General features: G+C 48.2%; 1 protein-coding gene across 6 annotated transcripts; it reads right to left on the bottom strand.

Moving 5' to 3' along the window:
- Positions 1-1,453: 1,453 nt before the first annotated feature.
- LOC120666667 (protein STICHEL-like) lies at positions 1,454-15,514 on the bottom strand. Of its 6 annotated transcripts, none has more exons than XM_039946566.1 (8): positions 15,400-15,502; positions 15,248-15,285; positions 12,114-14,070; positions 10,931-11,153; positions 4,512-5,078; positions 2,899-3,634; positions 2,126-2,201; positions 1,454-2,049 (listed from the first exon to the last, which is right to left on the bottom strand). In XM_039946566.1, the coding sequence occupies exons 3-8, from the start codon at positions 14,061-14,063 to the stop codon at positions 2,017-2,019; spliced, it is 3,585 nt and encodes a 1,194-aa protein (XP_039802500.1). In that variant the 5' UTR covers positions 14,064-14,070; positions 15,248-15,285; positions 15,400-15,502; the 3' UTR covers positions 1,454-2,016. The 6 variants fall into 6 exon arrangements, 5 of the variants coding, with proteins under 5 accessions (XP_039802500.1, XP_039802502.1, XP_039802504.1 ...); XR_005671837.1 differs by having other exon boundaries at positions 1,656-1,862; positions 1,962-2,049; positions 15,248-15,465; XM_039946568.1 differs by lacking the exon at positions 15,248-15,285 and having other exon boundaries at positions 15,400-15,514.
- Between the last annotated feature and the right edge of the window lie 4,144 nt (positions 15,515-19,658).

Here is a 19,658-nt window from a genome sequence, read left to right on the forward strand (position 1 = left end):
CCGACGCGACGGTGCTCATCGGTGTTTTGCTCTGGTAGCTAGAGATCGTAGGACCCAGCCAGGCGTCTGATTCAGCGCCACAGCGAGCGAGGCTGTCTCCTTCCAAGACAGCAATCGTCGCACCTCAGCCATGGAGACCGTGCTGAGGAGCTCGCGTCTCTATGGCGGCTTCGGATGCTGCTGCATGCCGGCGTGTCCGCGCACGACACAGTCAAGATGAAGATCGAGCAGAGCCTGTCTTCTTCGTAGGACGATGCCCCGCCCCGGCGTCTGCCGAAGGATGCAGCAGCGCCGGCACTGCCGGCGTCCTGGAGCAGCGTGGGCGCCGCCGAGCTCCGCCGCTCGCCATCCTGGCGCCATGCGCCCGACGAGACTGGAAACGACCAAGTCAGACCGCGACCTTGTCGAATCTTGGCCGCACATGTCGGATCGAACGGCCCACAGAACCCAAGGGGTGGACGGTAATTGAAATACCGTCCACCCCCGACCCCCGCAACACCGTCCACAAGCGCCGCCTCCGCTCGGTGCCCCGGCTCGGCACGCCGCCGCCGCGTTCCCGCCGCTGCCCGCCTCCGTATCCTCGCTCCCGGCCGCCTGCGCCCATGGTGCTGCGCCATCTGCGGCAAAGTCGACAGCTAACAAGCCAAACACGTTCGTGCGATTGGTGCAGCGACTGCGAGAGGCCAGGTCGGCCAGGACGAAGGCATACCGCCCATGTCAGTGCCGAATGTTTAGCTCTAGACCAGACCTCCGCACGCACGCATGCTGTTCCGGCGGCTCGAGCTCTGCTCGTCACGCTCGATGGCTCAGGAGTCAGGACAAGAGAAGACGACGACGCCCATCATCAGAACTTGAGTACCATGCCGCGGCTCACTATTAAATTCCTCTGACGGACCACAATTGGTTGCAACTGAAAATTCAGACCACTGATGGAGCAGACTTCACTCGAGCAATACCGTCCACCCCTGCCCGCATACCTGCTTCCCGGAGGCCAACGCGCATGTGTTGCATCGGCCACCGGAGTAGTTAGAGGTGCAGGCACTGGCCTCCAAGGCTCCAACTAGGGCGACGACCGCGCCACGCATGGCAAGGATGTGGCCTCGCCGCGACATGCCGGCCGGCATCCCCGGCACAGGGCACGATGACACTCGGAGGTCCCTGCAGGTTGCGCCGGCTGTCGTCGACGAGTATACCCCCGCCGCCATCGAATGAACACGGCGGCTGCACTGCTCTATCAGACTTCATTCTTCAGTCAGAAGAGCAATGCCGACTAGTCTTTGACACAAGACAAGTAGCTTCAGAAGGTGAAATCGACTTGTCCGACAATATAATACATCTGGCCTGGTTCCCAGTAATTCTTCCCAGGTCCGTGTGGAAGCTTTTAACGTATCTTAAGAACAGTGTCAGATTGTTTTTTTAAAAAAAAAAAGCTGGTGGCACCAAAGGAAAAATAGCATCAACAGAAGGAACCATGCAATTATGACAAACACAGGATCTTCGCTACATAAGAACAGACAAATTTTGAAAAGAAAAACCTATATTGATCAGTTTTTTCACTCGAGGTGTTCCTCATCAGATATTGTTCTGAATGTAATAAAAAAGTTACAATCCAGATGTATGTACAGGATGCATTTCCTTTCCTTTTTTCCCTCTCGATTAACTCAAGAAGCACAGAATAACTTTATAGGGCCGCATATGAATACAACGTAAAGATTCCACCACTTGCAGCTGAATGTTGGAGTAATATATCTCATTGCCCTCCAGCACTGAATTGTCATAAACTAGTCGCCAGTCATGGCACCAAAATCCCGTCCTGTAAAGGCCAGAAATATGCGGCCACCAGAATTTGAATGACTAGCAGGCTGGAAGAAGAATGTCGGATATGGTCATTTCAAAAGTCCTTATCTTCTAAAACAACAGTGTGTCTGTCATTTTGCAAGACAAGAAATTTTGAAGTGCACCTTTAGTTTCCAGGCTTGCTGCATAATAAACATCGCGCAAAACTGTTCTGCCAGATCAAGAAGATTTTACCCGAACCTGCTTCTTTGCCTGCATTACACACAGGTGTCGGTTAAATAACTGGTGTTCAGTGCCACTGCTTAAGATAGAGCATTTGACATTTTACCTTCGTTCTTTTTGGTTTTTTAGCTTTCCAACAAGGGAAAAGGCCACGGCAACCAGGTCTCCCAGGCTCAGAGCAACTGTGAATAAGGCATGGTAAGCATGGGTAAACACGCTATCAACAACTAAAAGGCATAGTAAATTTCAACAGAACTGCAAACAAGATGGATGTACTGATACATTAAGGACATGTGCTGATGCTAAAAATATTGTTCAAGGTCAATCAATTTCAACAATCGGATCAATATGTCCGAACAACAAACCAAGTTGTTACACTTTAATTTCACTACAACAACATAGCCTTTTTTCCCAAGCAAGTTGGGGTAGGCTAGAGATGAAACCCGAAAGAAATAAGTTCAAGGTTCAGGCACATTGATAGCTAGTCTCCAAGCGCTCCTATCCAAAGCTATCTCTTTAGATATATTCCAATACTTAAGGTCTCTCTTAACCGACTCATCCCACGTCAGTTTATGTCTACCTCTACCCCTCTTTACATTATCGACCCGCTCAAGAACCCCATTACGCACCGGCGCCTCAGGAGGCCTTCGTTGGACATGTCCAAACCATCTCAGCCGATGCTGGGTAAGTTTCTCCTCAATTGGTGCCACCCCGACCCTATCCCGAATAACTTCATTCCGGACTCTATCCCTTCCGGACCCTATTCACTAGAATTAGAAAAATCTTAACTTGCATGCCAATCGATAATGCCATAGCTCTACTGTGCACTTAAAAGCTATGATGAGAGCATGTAATGAAAGCATACAGGATAGAACTTACACGCTCTCTTTGTCACAATCAGCCATGTCATCCTTTCTGTGCAGCTTGCTTGGTGAAATGGAAAATCCATTTTCACTTCTTCCACTTTGGTGCTTCCGAGAACCATAACTGTCAACTATCTTCAGAGCTTGTATCTCATGCGCGAGATTCTCATCTGCAAGGCTTGAGGGAAAACCTAGGGACATGGACGACTTCCTTTGGTATTGGCTCTCAACAACTTGAGACAGAGCCTGATGTCTGTGTTTTGCTTCATTCACCAGATCTGGAGTGTGCTTTTCAGAAACCTGGAGCCACGCACTCTCCAACCGTTGCTCACCATTTATTGATTCCTTTGACGCCTGAGTCGGAACTTCCAATCCTCTGACCTTAGGTATTCCTGAATTTAAAGTAACTGAAATCGAATGCATCCTTTCATCAGCACATGGGGTATTTTTGTACTTCTCCGATTCTTTGTTTCCTTCATCTGGATGATCAAAACTTCTCCTTGAGGAGTTCACAATACCCTTTAATCGGTCACTGTTTGGTGAGCAAACCAATACATCAGATTCGACTCTTCTTACTTTAGGTCCAGCTTCTGATGTTAGTTCTCCATCAATCAATTCAGCTTGTGGGCCCATTTTGACTTCCACGTTGCATTCCAGTACTGTCTCAATTGAATTTGTGATACTGCTCAAAAATCTTTGAGCTCGAGACTTTATCTCACAGTCCTCAAATGCTATAAATGCAATTGCATGGCCTGAAAAAAGAATGAAAATGAAAGTTACACCTCAGTAGTGGCCAATCATTGTAGGATTCCTATGGAGAATGTGATTCAATTTCAATTTCGATGGATGCATTTACTTCATCCTTAACAACCATCTTACAACATTCATTACTGTGCATAATATTATAGTATTGAACAAAAACCAGATCATGTTTCATCAACCTCCAACATCAATTACCGAGATAGATATTTGTCCCTTCATTTGCAGATATAAAGATGCTATAAAGACGTACTCCAAGTCTCCAAATCTACTTTATGATGTTGAAATTCTTTTGGAAAACTGTATCTTGAAAATTTTTCAACAAACTGGTAACGAACTAGATACAATTCAGCTTAACTGCATTATTCTTTTTCTTTTTTTTTGTCTAGTTTCTTTTCAGCTATTTGGGATCCAGAATAGGTACATATTTAGCCTAGTAGACGTTTCTCCAACCAAGATCCCTTTTTTTTGTTCGTCTAGTTTCTTTTCAGCAATTTGGGATCCAGAATAGGTCACATATCAAGAAGCTCAAAGCCATGTTCAAACCTGTTGATATGAAGCAAGTTAACCTATATATAAACCCACTCACTGCTGTACAGGCCAAAAATCCATCGATTCTGTTACCACTGTTACTTATGTGGCCTCACCTTCTGTGCACAATACTGTGCCTGACATACTTCTGCCAAACATGGGTCAAATGTCTGACGATGATTCTTAAATATATTAAAACAATATACAGATAAAAGAACTGACCAATGAGCACTATGTATGTTTTTTTTTCAGTATAAGAATTATGAGTATCTCAGCAACAAAGTAATCCACTCAAATTGTTCCATGTCAATCACAAGAGAATATGCAAGATATGTTTACCTTCAAATTGCTTGATTGATACTAGCTTCCCGTGGTCAAGAAGTAGCTGTTGTAGTGTCTTGGAGTGGCAATTTTCAATACATCTTATCCAAATCTGGCCAAGGTTGTCTGAGTTTTCATTCACCACGGCCCAATGCTTTGAACTGTTGCCGTTCAGTTGATTAGAATCGAATGGGACTCTGTCAACAGACATACACTCTCTATAAATCAAGTTGTCATTCAATCTTGACCTAGATGAATGTGAGGCAAGGACCTGAGGACTCGAGTGCACACTAACTGGTTTGTGTTCAAGTGTTTTCTTTGAAATCCCAAAGGCAGGTAATGAATGAGAAACAGTCCTGCTGGAAGATGATTCTCTTGCTGCTTCAGACATAGCATCAGTGGCTGCTTTAGTGTGTTCTCTTGTACTGCTTTTTGGTTGGTTCATATCTGAGCTATGACCACATCCAAGTTGTAGTAGAGCCGCTGTAAACCATGTGGGACGCTCACTTGAAACCCTTATCTGCTTTTCAGCATCAGAAAGAATCTTCAATGCTTGTTGTAACCTTTCCAACTCTGCATCCATTACTACAGAACACAAATGAAATTGTTAGGAGATAGATTAGTAGGTTGAAGATTGGATGAACTACATAAATGTATAAGGTGCAATAAGTCAATAACAGCCAAGGTGAGTTTAAGCAAACAGCAGACTACAGAAAGTAGCAAGTAACAACCATAATACTATGGTCAAGATATGGCATTTCACGACTTAAGATCTTGTATGAGACAGCTAGTGGTTAAGGCCCTGTTTTGTTTCAGCTTTTGCTTTTGCCTTCTGGCCAAAAGCCAAAAGCTGAAAGCCTGAAACAAACAGCAAGCTTTTGAAATTGGTTTCTGAGAAGCAAAAGCTGTATTTGATTAGAAGCCAAAAGCAGGTTTGGAGGTGCTTTTGCTGGCTTCTGTAGAATGCTGTTTTCAGGGGTATTACATGTATTATGCATTTTATAAATTCAAAAGCAAATATACATTAGCGGGCGCACTTAGAATACGCTGAACTTGAACTTGCTGTAACAGAATTTACGACACTCGGTGCTTTGTTTCAGCGAAATAAAGCGGGGAAACCTGGTTTCTAAAAAAAAGCAAATATACAAAGACAGGTTTTCCAACTTTTCAATGACCACATGTCCGTTGATATTGATGAATGGAAGCAGCAGAGAAAATGGCATTTTTATTGGTATAAACTGTTATGGACAAGTTCTTTGGTGCCAAGTTCAGGCGCAGGTCCAAGGACAAGAGTCCTGGTTCGGTTTAGATATGTTTAGGCTTCTTAGTCGGTTGATAGTTTCCTTCAGGGACAAGTTAGCTAAATTAGGGAGGTTTGTTAGTTTTGGGCTCTTATAAGGAGCACGGCAAGGCCTTTTTGTAATCAAGGGAGAAGTAGATCAGAATTCTCAGAGCCTCCAGCGTGAGGGCGAGATTCATCTACCTCAACCTATATCATCAATAAAGCCAGCAATTTAGCCATAACATCTCTGGTATCAGACGGGAAGTTCCTGCTCCTCACCAGAAGAACCAATCTGTGCCGAGATCCCTTTCCCTGCGCCCACCACCCCACCATCCCCCTGCGCGCCGCTAAACCCACCGCTTTTCCGCAGCCATGGGCGACGACAGCAACCAGTTCGTCACCAAGGAGGAGTTCCAGGATGCCGTCGACAAGATGATCGCCAAGATGGGCGAAATTGGCAACTAGATCGACAATGAGGTCACCTCCATCAAGCTGGAACAGGGGCGTCTCTCGAGCTCCCTGAACAACATCCAGACGCAGGTGCTGGAGAAGAAGGGTGCGTTCTCCTCTGACGGGTCCTCTGTTTCCGAGCGTCCTGCTCCTGTCCACAAGCTCAGATTTCCCAAGTACGAGGGCTCCGAAGATCCGCTGGGTTGGCTTCACAAGGCGGAGCAATTCTTCCGCTCCCAGGGCACTCCAGAGGATCAGAAAGTCTGGATGGCATCCTTCTACATGGAAGGGGCTGCCCAGCAATGGTATTACCGGCTCGAGAAGAACGGCGGCGGCGCTCCGACGTGGGACAAATTCGTCGAAGGCGTGAACAAGCGTTTCGGGCCCCCTGTCCGCAGTAATCCTCTCGGCGAATTGACACATCTTCGACGAACGGGATCCGTGGATGAATATCAAGATCAATTTCTCAAATTGCTCGCCAGATGTGACGGCATCACAGAGCGGCAGCAAATTGACATATTCACGGCGGGCCTTGGCAATCCTATGCGCATCGATGTGGAGATGCAGAAGCCCGAGTCGTTCGAGGATGCCATGGCTTTAGCGCGGGCGTACGAGCGACGACTAGCCCTCGACGACAACACCTCGGGTTCCCCTGTCCCGGCCCGCACCACGTCGCGCCCAGCGGGACGCGTCACGCCGCCATCACCCAAGACGCCGCTTGCTGCATCCTCCAGCAGCGGCACATTGCCGGCAACGCCGGGCGCCCCTGTCAAAGCCCCGCCCCGTGGCACTCGATTCACACGCTTGACGCCTGAGGTGATGGCGCAACGTCGTTTGGAGGGGCGGTGCTTCAATTGCCCAGAGAAATTCACTCCAGGGCATCATAAAGAGTGTTCCTTCCGCGGCATCTACATGCTGGAAATTGACGAAGACGACAGTGTCGAGGATGAAGGGGAACCGCAGATCTCCCTCCTCGCCATGACCGGGAGCAAGGCAGGCGGTACCATACAGTTGGCCACGACCATCGCCAATACTACCATGCCAGCGCTAGTCGACTCAGGATCGACCCACTGCTTCATCTCAACGGCGACAGCAGCTCGTCTCGGGCTCACTCCATCACCCCGTCCAGGCATGACGGTCGGTGTCGCGAACGGCGACCGCGTTCCCACCTCCGGCATCTGCGCGGCGACACCAATCAGGATCGGCAATGAGCTTTTCTCCTTGGACATTTATGTCATTCCATTGGAGGGGTATGAGCTCGTCCTTGGCTGCCAGTGGTTGCGTACACTTGGGCCAATTGTCTGGGACTTCAAACTCAAGACCATGTCCTTCTGGCGCGTCGATCATCACGTGAAGTGGTTCGGTGTGGGCACTGATAAGACACGCCGCTCGTCCCTGATCGCTGCCCATGATCTTCTCAAGCTGCTGCTGGAAGAATTCAGCGACATATTTGCTGAACCCACCGGCCTCCCGCCTCAGCGCCACTTCGACCACCGTATTCATTTGCTGCCAGAGACAAAACCGGTGGTTGTTAGGCCTTACAGATACCCCCAGCTTCTCAAGGATGAAATTGAGCGCCAAGTGGCAGATATGTTGCGCTTAGGTGTTATTCGGGCCAGCACTTCAGCATTCTCTTCGCCGGTGCTGCTGGTTCGCAAGAAGGACGGCACATGGCGTTTCTGCGTTGACTACAGAGCGCTGAATTCCAAGACGGTGCGCGATGTCTTCCCCATTCCCGTCGTCGATGAGTTGCTGGACGAGCTTCGGGGCGCCCGCTTCTTCACCAAGTTGGACTTGCGGAGTGGCTATCATCAGGTGCGGATGCACCCGGATGACATAGCCAAGACGGCTTTCCGGACGCACCACGGCCACTTTGAATTCCTTGTCATGCCCTTCGGCTTGACGAACGCACCGTCGACCTTCCAATCCTTGATGAATGAGGTTCTTCGCCCTTTTCTCCGCCACTCAGTTCTTGTTTTCTTTGACGACATCTTAATTTACAGCAAGACATGGTCGGAGCATCTCCAACACGTTCGTGCAGTCCTACAAGTTCTAAGGGACAATTCTCTATTTCTGAAGAAGTCCAAGTGCATTTTTGCTGAGGAGAAGGTGCATTACCTGGGCCACGTTATTTCTGTTGCTGGTGTCGCTATGGATGAGTCTAAAGTTGATGCAGTACAAGCATGGCCAGTACCAAAAACCCTTCGGGCATTACGCGGATTTTTGGGATTGACGGAATACTATCGCAAATTTATTGCTAACTATGGTGTCATTGCTGCTCCCCTTACTGCACTAATGAAGAAGGAAGCCTTTCGTTGGTCAGCAAATGCTACTGAGGCTTTCAATGCCCTCAAGATGGCTCTCACCACAGCACCTGTTCTTCAGTTGCCTGATTTTAGTCAGGAATTTGTGGTGGATTGCGACGCTTCCGGGACTGGATTTGGTGCTGTTCTTCATCAAAGTCAAGGACCAATTGCTTTCTTCAGCCGGACTGTTGCTCCTCAGCACAGGAAATTGGCAGCCTATGAGAGGGAACTTATTGGTCTTGTTCAAGCTGTCCGTCACTGGCGACCATACCTCTGGACGAGGGAATTCACTATAAGAACAGATCATTGCAGCCTTAAGTACCTTCTTGATCAGCGTCTTTCTACTATTCCTCAGCATACATGGGTGAGTAAGCTATTTGGTTACGTGTTCAAGGTTGAGTACCGACCTGGCAAGCAGAACCGTGCAGCTGATGCTTTGTCTCGCCGTGACGAGGATTCCATGTCCCATGCTCTATCTCTGTCTCAACCTGAATTTGAGCTATTTGAGGAATTTAGAGCTGAAGCAGCTACACTTCCTGAGATTGAGGCTAAGCGCCGTGAGATCGCAGATGGAACAGCAGGTGCAGCTTGGACCTTGATTGATGATTTTGTCATGCATCGTGGGCGGATTTTTGTTCCATCTTCCTCTCATCTCTGGCCACAGCTCCTGGAAACTGCTCATGGCATTGGCCACGAAGGTGTGCAGAAGACCTTGCATCGTCTTCGGGCTTCGTTCTATAACCCAGGTGTTGCTAAATTGGTTCGTGAATATGTTCAGAGCTGCCAGGTATGTCAAAGAAGTAAAACTGAGCATTTACATCCTGCTGGTCTGCTGCAGCCACTTGATGTCCCTTCAACCATATGGAGTGACATTGCCATGGATTTTGTGGAAGGTTTTCCTCGTGTGGGTGGCAAGTCAGTGGTCTTGACGGTTGTTGATCGTTTCTCCAAGATGGCCCATTTCATTGCCCTTGGTCATCCCTATACAGCCCTTTCTGTTGCCCAGGCTTTCTTTGACAATGTGGTCAAACTCCACGGGTTACCATGCTCTATTGTCAGCGACCGAGACCCTGTTTTTACTAGCACTTTGTGGACTGAATTATTTAAGCTGGCTGGTGTCAAACTCCGCCTGAGTTCCGCTTTTCGTCCACAAACAGATGGTCAATCCAAGGTCACTAATCGGATTCTGGGCATTTACCTCCGTTGTTTGGCTGGTGATCGTCCCAGGAGTTGGTTGCGGTGGTTGCCATGGACAGAATTCTGCTACAATACTTCCTATCAAACGGCTCTTCAGACTACTCCCTTCAGGGTGGTTTATGGTCGCGATCCTCCCTCTATTTTGTCATATGAACCTGGTTTGTCCAGAGTAGTAGCCCTGGATAAACAACTACAGCAGTGTGATGAGTTCTTGGCTGAAATCCGTGAAAGGTTACTGCAAGCTCAGGATTACATGAAGACTACTTATGACAAGGCTCATAGGGAGGTCGAGTTTGCTGTAGGAGAATGGGCATGGCTTTGTCTCCATAATCGCCACGCTGCCGGCATTACATCAGCTGGCAATCAGAAGCTAGCTCCACGTTACTATGGCCCATTTCAGGTTCTGGAGCGGGTAGGCAAGGTGGCCTATCGTCTTAAATTGCCTCCCAAAGCTCGAATTCATGATGTTTTCCACGTTGTCTTTCTCAAGAAACATAATGGAGCACCACCTACAGAGATTATGCCTCTCCCAGCTATTGCTAATGGCAGGGCATTGCCTTCACCAGCTGCTGTTTCTCGTGCAAAGCCTAATGGTCATTCTTGGGACATTCTGGTACAATGGGTTGGCAGAGGACCTGCTGAAGCTACATGGGAAGCATTGGAGTCCTTCAAGGAGCGCTACCCAGATTTTCAGCTTGAGGACAAGCTGTTTTCCCAGGAGGGCGGAAGTGTTATGGACAAGTTTTTTGGTGCTAAGTTCAGGCGCAGGTCCAAGGACAAGAGTCCTGGTTCGGTTTAGATATGTTTAGGTTTCTTAGTCGGTTGATAGTTTCCTTTAGGGACAAGTTAGCTAAATTAGGGAGGTTTGTTAGTTTTGGGCTCTTATAAGGAGCACGGCAAGACCTTTTTGTAATCAAGGGAGAAGTAGATCAGAATTCTCAGAGCCTCCAGCGTGAGGGCGAGATTCATCTACCTCAACCTATATCATCAATAAAGCCAGCAATTTAGCCATAACATAAACAAATTCCAGAAAATATATAATTCATCTTAGTAGGACTGAACTACTGCAGTAGATTTTGTGATACAGAGAAAAGCATGGAAGAATTTATGTGACAGTTATGATAAAAGAAATAAAAAGATGGAGGGATGCAAAGAATTAACGAATTGAAACCATATGGAAACACAAGGTTGAGAGTACTTACAACTTCGACCACCAACCACTGAGCCATTGCAACAACTAGAATCAGCCAATTTGTAGGTGCCAGCAATGATATCCATGATAAGCCCAGCTAATTGAGACATTAATGCCATTGGATCAACACCAGAATCCATCAACTCTCTGGACCTTTTGACTGTCTCGGCGCTGTCAGATGACATAGCTATCTCCAAAAGATCGAGCAATTTCTCTTCTGAGACAACCCCAACCTTTAAAATGCAATTTACAGTTTAGAGCCTCTACTCAATTGAAAAAATTATATCACTCATTATCTAGTAAAATATGAGGAAAGGAAAATGTTTTAGCAGTTACTAGCTCATTGAATAGAATATGGTCCCAATTCCTTTCCCTAAACAGAACATTTGATATCCTCGCCCAATTCTATAGGGTACGGTTTAGAAAGGAAGCTCATATTTTTCAAAATAAATCAAGGTGACATGGGTCCAGACTCCAGAATATGGTCAAAGGCTATACAATAAATGTGCCCTTTACACCTCTATTGTGGGTAAAAAGAACAAAACAGGAAGCTAGCTAGTCTGGAAAGTTTGACTTTTGTTGGTTAGCTTTTGGTTCATGAGTAGTACAGTCGGGACTTGCACACTTTCTTGGCCTTTGGCCTCAGTTGTTCTCACTAGAACAATTGAAGTATCAATATGCTTTGCTTTGGAGAAATAAGGTCCAGTTTGGATCCACCCAGCTAATCCATTAGCTAGCTAGCTGAATTAGATGGGTTGAAACAGCTAATTTGATAGTTACTATCCAGCTAGTTAGAAGGGCTTTAGTTGCGCATTAGCTGGCCCCTTTTGGATGCACCCCAGCTAAAATTATCTATCTAGCAATTAGATGGTTTGATCCAAACAGGCCCTAAAGCAGGCAAAACCTTTTCTCTAAAAAATCAATTTACATGTCAGGACCTTCACAAAACCCAATGAAAAGTATAAACTTAGTGTATAAAAGGAATCATAATTAACCCTACCAGGATAAGTAGTTAAATTGTGAACCATTCAGAACAAAGTAATCTGCCATTCTGACTGATATCAAGTTAGAAGAACAAATTTAAAGCAAAATTGCCATAAAGATCAAAGAGCCTACAAATTAGGAAACAGCTTTTTCACATAATGCAAAGAAATTTATTCATGAAAAGAAGTCGATCATAAAAACAAGATTACCAGATCATTAACAAGTGAAGGTGTTATCTTTTTCCCCAGCAAACTCAGCTGATCCAGCATTGTTTCTGCATCTCTTAGCGAACCATCTGAATTCAGAGCTATTAAATCTAAAGCTGCTAATTCAACATCAAGGTTTTCCTTTATACAGATTTTCCTCAACCGGCACACAGTGTCAATATCTTTGATCCTGGAGAACACATACTTTTGGCAACGTGATGTTACAGCTCGAGGCAGGTTGTCAGGGTCAATCGTTATGAATATAAATACAACGCGAGGTAATGGCTCATCAAGAAACTTCATAAATGCTGACCACACACTGGAAGATACCATGTGGCATTCATCTACAACAAACACCTTATAATGGGACGAAGATCCAGATGGCAGTATGTTGTCTAGTAAGTGCTTAATTCTACTTACACTCTTTCTGTTACTTGCATCAACTTCAATTAGATTGGTACCATTTCCACTGAAAAATTCTGTGCACTCCTTACATATCCCACATGGTTTGGTATCTACAGTAGCAAGGCAACTTAGTGCTGCTGAAAATATCCTTGCAGTGGATGTTTTCCCTGTTCCACGAGGACCTTGAAAAAGATAGGCAGGAGCTATCCTTTCCATCATGACTGCATTACTAAGTGATTGTGCTGCAATATTTTGACCAACAATTTCTCTGAATGCCTTTGGTCTGTATTTTTGGGTCAAGCTTCTCTGGTCTGCTGCTGCCAGGTCTGCACCTTGAGCAGATAGATTGATCCTATCCTGACTTTTACAGCTTGACCATCTCTTTCCATCCAACCGGCTTGAAGATTCCATATCAAGCTCCCCTATATTGGTTGAGAGTTCATCACTTGATGAATCAAAGGATGAAGAACCAAAATCACAGCTAGTACCCAAAAGTGGCATTCCTCGAGCAGATTTTTTTGAGTGTGCCCATTTCATCGAACCAAATGATCTCTTCTTCTTATGCAATGTATGAGTCCCACATATTAGGCTGCTACCTTTTCTTCGAAGTATAGCAGATAGTGAAGGAGAATAATTGCTTCCTTCAGATCCTCTATATTTCCTCCTTTTTGATGAATAACAAGGGAGATTAGACCTTTGACTCCCCAGCAATGCTGATTGATTAGACTCATCACCATCTAAAGAAGTAGCGGTCCTTGCATCCCAAGAACCAAAAGTGTTAGTGTTCCTTCTTCCATGCCTGTAATAGGAGCTAGTAGAAACAGGTGTGCAAGAAAATGAAGAACCCTCTCTTCTACCCATTTTCAGTAGTTTCGAGGGATTTGCAGAGCTGACACATCCACATGCGGCAAATAGAGGAGATGTAGGATGAGAAAAGTAACCACCTTGAAATAGTTCCTGACTCTTGCAGTTCTCAGTATCCTCAGATTGCTCACAGGAGTTAACCTGAAGATCTAACAACTTCGAAACAGCGGGGTTTCTGACTGCTCCTTTTTTGGACAAAATACCCTTTCTCCTTCTAGCTATTCTTTTGACAGGTGTACATGATGTTGAACTCTGAACATTGTAAATGTTGTCTGGAGCATCCAGACATGCATCACGTTTGGAGTTCACCCCATTAGAATTACATGGACTGTCCAGGCTGAACTCACCAGATGGTTGCCTACCATCTTCATCTAACTTTATTCCACCTTCACTCGACTTGTTAGAATTCTGCCTCCAATTGTACAGATAAACCTTTCTTTGTTTTTTATCACTTTTTGGAGGTGCAGGAGGTGACTCAATGTGCTTTGGTGCTAAACTGCTACTAGAAATCCCACCGTTGTGTGTAATCCTTGAAGCTGCCACCAATGACCTAGAACTCAAAGGTGATCTCCATGTTGAGCAAGTCTCAGGATCCTGCAAGAAGCGCGCCTTCTGCAGAGCAGTAAGTTCCTTCCTCAAGTGAAGTTCACTTGGGCCAACACACCCTCCAACCATAGTCCCCATCTCCAATCTAGAATGATGACAACTCGTCAAGCAGAGAGAAAAATATCAAATATTAAAAGACAGAACAATGAAGGGAATATAAGTGCAATATGTTCATTATTAACAATATCAAGTGTTATACAATCCGATAGGTGCAAAGTACAAACACAAAAAGTTGATGCACCTTGTTAAAAATCAAATAGGATGGTAATATAATGAACACAATTTCAGAGTCAGAAGCAGCATGCTCAAGCTGCAACTTCAGAGGCAATGGATTATGCATATCTAGAACAGGAAGTAAGGCACAAAGAATTCGGTGCCAAAAGGAACTAGATTGCAATGTTCAAATCATACAAGAAATCATTATATAGAATGCATAAGATTGCTTAAATTTTCTATAGGTAAAGGCAGGGAAATTGCAGAGTGTGGACCCTATAAGTGTGCGGATATGTGGACCAAATTTATGTGAAGACATGGAATCAGACAGGCCTTATCAAAGGTGATTCACATTAAGTTACAGTAACCTCTGAAGTAAATAGATAAATTGTGGATCTTTCAGAAGAAAAAAATAAAGAAATTATTGTGACCACAAAAGTATGGTGAAGGACTTCAAGTTCACTCCACTCGTTTATCTAAAAAGAAGTTCACTCCACTTCACATGATGCCAAATCTGATAGTCTTCAACAGTTTACAAGCATGAAGCATAGGCAGCAAGCACCGAAAACCAATAAAAGAGCGGAATCGGAACAAACCATCAGCAAAAAATAAATCCTTTGAGCAAAAAAGGAAACCTAAGCTGGTAACAACGTATCTTTTGAAAGGGTGGATGAAAAACATGATTCCGAATACAGGCTGCCCCTCAATCTGGAAACAGACGGGGGGGAATCAACAAGCAGTTTCCTAAAAGGAAAAAAAAAAGGCAGGATTGTCAGGTAAGCGCACGAGGGAAACAATGGACAACATCAAATGAACGTTGGGTTGAAAAGGAATCTGAAATTTGCTGGGGGGGGGGGGGGGGAGGGGGGGGGGGGGGGAATGGCCATGAACCAAATGGAACGCATTGCCAAATTAGCAGCCGCTAAACCAGAGAAGCAACCAATCCCCAGGAGCTGGAGCACACACAGCAGCGTTCCGGCACCAAGATCCAAACAAGAACAGGAGGCAATCACGAAAGGGTTGCGCGAGGAAAGGGGCGAGAACCTCACCAGCCACCGCGGAGCTCGCCCGGTGGGATCGACGAAACCTGCGGCACGCACGGGAAGGAGGGGAAACAGTTCAAACTGGTCCTAGAAAGCAATCAAGAACCCAAAAGGGGGTCGAAAAAGGAGGCGCCTTTGGAGGTGGAAGTGGAACCTACCGCCATCGGGCAGTGAATGCCGGAGGAGACGGAGATTCGAAGCTGCACGCGGGCGGGTTTAAATTTCCCCCACCACCACTGCTGTCACAGGCGCTTCTTGTTCGGGGGTTCCCTCTGCAACACAGTACAGTTTGTCGCGTGTCGGCTGACAGAACAATCAGTGTCTCGTGAAAAAGCAGGCGCTTTCCCTTCATTCAAAAATGAAAAGGGTTTCAACAGGAGAAAATGAATTTAAAAATGAACATTTAACAAAACAATGAGCTGGAGAAAATGCTAGGAAGCACGGGCCAAGCATGTTTTTATCTGAGAAAATGCTTAGTAATTCACGGGCCGAGGTGATAAAACGTTCGTTTTGGTAACTCGAGTTCATCGAAAAGATGCTGTTTAGTTTAGAACAGTTCCCCAGGTTTCAATACGCCTGGTCCTGACAAGGATATGTTTATCTTTGTGCAACAAAACAAAACACAGCGTTGGGCAGAGCAAGGAAGAAAGGCAGGTACGTTTGCCAAGCACAAGCAGTTTCAGTGAGGCTAATTCAATTACTCAAGGTAGCACGCTCGTCAGTTGAGAGCTGAAGAGCGAAGACGACGGTAATTGGCTTTGGCCTTTGCGTGGCAGCGTCAAGCATGTGAATCCCGCCCGTGGCAGTAGTAGGCTGTTACTACTGCCGACAAGTACACACTGACAACCAACAAGGATCTCCGCGCCTCCCTTCACGCGGATCGCACGGACATGATTAATGCCGACGTGCCTCGTCGTATTGTTTACTAGTCCAGTACAGCCATCAAATTAACGTACGTAGAGTAAAACACTCCATTAAAGCTATCTTCTCCAATGTTGCTCTATAAGCTTATCGTTACTAACTTGCATACTCATTTTCAGCTATAGTATTGCTCTGTTTTTTTTTCTCCACCGAGGACAAGCACTGATGTTTGTATTCTAGTAAGGACTAGCTTCGTCTTGCTGGCAACATGGAAGAAGGCTTAATTTTCAAACACATGGGATGGGGCCTCCGGCCTCGGTATGGAAAATGGTAGAGCATTCATATTCATAATTCAGGCATGGCATGTCATGTGAAAAAAGGGATGGGCCGCCACAGGAGCAGGAGGGATCAAGGCGACAAAGGGCCCAGCACCAAATGCAGTCTTCTTCTCTGTAACAGGGTTTCTCCCGATCCTGCTGTTGGTGGCGTGTCGGAGGACCACGCACGCCCTCGGCGAGCTCATGCGGGGCACATGAACTTGGAGTTCGGAGGCATTGGCATAACTGTGCCCTCCATTCTGAACCCCTACTAATCTACACTATTTTTCTATCAGTAACTTGCAAAATGACACATGCAGATGTACGTACAGTCCGGCAAGTCGATTTCCCCGCTGGCATGGTGCATCGATTTCACCTTCTGAGGCTACTTGAAGAGTGCCTCTTGTATTGTTGCAAAGACTACTCGGCATTGCTCTCCTCTCCTCTGCAGCCCTGCTGACTGAAGATGCAAGTCTGAATGAGCAGCGGCGCCATGCCTTGCTCGCCGCGCGCAGTCCACAGCAGCCGCTTGCAGCATCAGTAGACTGAGTCTTGAGTTGCATGCTTGTGATGACGATGCCGCCGCCGTCTTCTCTTACCTTTAGCCATCGAGCGTGACCAGCGAAGTTCGATCCAGGTCTGGGCTAGAGCTAAACCATTGGTACTAACAAGGGCGCCATGGCTTCCTGGCCTTTCGCAGTTGCTGCACCTGCACCAACCAACTGAACGAATGCGTGTGGCTTTACTAGCTGCGAGCCTGCGACGATTGCTGTGTCCTGGAAGAAAAAGACAACCTCGCTGTGGCCACAGGAGGCGGCGTGGCGCAGCACCATGGATGTCGGCCGCCGAGCAAGGACACGGAGGCGGTTAGGGTAGCGGCGGGAACGCGGCGGCGGCGTGGCGAGCCGGGGCACGAAGCGGAGGTGGCGCTCGTGGAGGGGTCTGCCGGGGTCGGGCCGTCGGGGGCGGACGGTATCTCAATTACCGTCCACCCCTTGGGTCATCGAAGCCGTTCGATCAGACATGTATGGCCTGGATTAAACAGGGTCGCATTCTGACTTGGCCGTTTCCGGTCTTGGGAGCCGGAGGTCGGGTGCAGCGCAACGCGGCAGCATGGCGAGCGGCCACGCCGTGCTTGAGCACGCCGGCACGGCGGTGCAGCCGCCGCGCCCTTTGGACGGAAGCCCGGCCAGGGGTATAGTCGACGACGGCAGCCGGCGCAACCAGCAACGACCTCTGCGTGTCTTCGTGCCCTGCGCCGGGGATGCCGGCCGGCATGCCGTGGCTTCCGAGGCAGCCATAAACCATGGAGCTCGCTTGGTTTTTCAGAGGCTGTGCCTGGACTAGCCGTCAAGGAACACGCTCCTCGGGATGGTCATCGACGGCGTTGGTTGGGGTGTGGTAGGCGGGCCTTCATCGGCTGCCGCCGCGGTCCTCGCCCAGCAATGCTGACGACAAGAAAGTGCTTCCGCGTACTGGAGGCGCGAGGTGGCGGCGACCCGGGGGCAGGGCCCCATGTCCGGCGCGCCTGCTACTCATCGGCCGGCGTTCCACTCGCCGCCGCAAGCCCTGATTGTTGCGCAAATCGATTTCGCAGCTGCTTCAGTCATTGCTCTCCGGCCTCCTCTGCTGACTGAAGAATGAAGTGTGATAGAGCAGGGGCGTCATGCCGTTGCCTTGCGCAGACCACCGAGCAGAGCCATGCTCCAAATGGTGACGCCTGCACCATCAGTGGACTGAATCTACAGCTGCAACCAATTGTTGCACATGAGAGAAGACTACCGAGAAGCGGCATGCTTCTGACGATGACGCCAGCGTCATATTCACTTGTCATGACGATTGCTGTCTTGGAAGAAGAAGAAAGCTTCGCTGTGGGCCGCCGGTGGCGAAGCACCATGGATGTCGGCCGCCGGGAGCAAGGATTCGGAGGCGGGTAGCGGCAGGAACGCGGCGGCGGCGTGGTGAGCCGGGGCACGAAGCTGAGGCGGCGCTCGTGGACGGCCATCCGGGGTCGGGGGTGGATGGTATTTCATTTACCGTCCACCCTATTGGGCGATGCAGACCGTTGGATGAGATATGTGCGATCCGGATTGGGCACAGTCGCGGTCTGACTTGGTCGTATGCCATCTCAGGAGCCGAAGGTCGCGCGCATGGCACCAGGATGGCGAGCGGCGGAGCTCGACGGCGGCTACGCTGCTCCAGGACGCCGCCAGTGCCGGCGCCGCGTCCTTGGGCAGACGCCGGGGCGGGGCATCGTCCTACGACCCTGCATGTTGATCCTCTGCTCGAGCGTCATCCATGAACTGTGTCGTGGACGCCGGCATGCCGCGGCGTCCGGGGCCACCATAGACACGCGAGGATCGAGCAGAGGATCGGCGCTGTTCACGTGGCGCAGGACGGCGTCGGCGAGGTCTCTGCCTGCGCCTCTAACTAATCCGGTGGCCGTTGCAACCGGGGCCGCCATGGACGTCGGCCTCCGGGTATCGTTGTACATCAGAGCCTCAGAGCAGACTACCGAGCACCGGAATGCTTCTGAAGATGACGCCATCGTCGTCTTCTCTTGTCCTCAGCCGTCGAGCGTGGCCAGCGGATCGGAGCTCGAGCCGCCGGAACAGCACGCGTGCGTTTAGCATGTAGCTGCGACGACTGCTGTAATGGAAGAAGACAGCCTCGCTTGGCACGCAGGTGGCGCGGCGCAGCACCATGGATGCCGGCCGCTGGGAGCACGGATTACGGATGCGGGTAGCGGCGGCGGCGTGGCGAGCCGGGGCACGAAGCGGAGGCGGCGCTTGTGAAGGGCCTTGGTGGGGTCGGGGTGGCCGTTCGATCACGCATGTGCGTCCCAGATTCGACACAAATCGCAGTTGGATTGTGGTGACTGAATTCACTCCAACGCCGTCAAATTGGGTCCCTTCCATGATCGCGGGATGGTTGGTCGGTGTTTCATTTACCAAACACCACCCAAAACTACCCTTTTCTTTTTCTCCCACTCACTCCACAAAATTGAGATTTGGCGCGCTGACGCGGGGACGTATTCGCCGTCTTTTCTTCTAGTTTTTTCTTTGGGCGAATTAGCACCCACGGATTGCAGTAATCCTTAAAACTTGCCTTCATCTTTCCTCTGAAAACTCAGCTGTCAGGACCGAGGCTTTAGCACGGTGGAAGAAAGATAGCGGCTGGAGCTCAACCAAATACTGCCTTCAACTATGAGGCCCCATAAAATTTTCATTGCAATTTGG

This window comes from Panicum virgatum, chromosome 3N (assembly GCF_016808335.1).
Source record: "Panicum virgatum strain AP13 chromosome 3N, P.virgatum_v5, whole genome shotgun sequence".
Lineage (NCBI taxonomy): Eukaryota > Viridiplantae > Streptophyta > Magnoliopsida > Poales > Poaceae > Panicum > Panicum virgatum.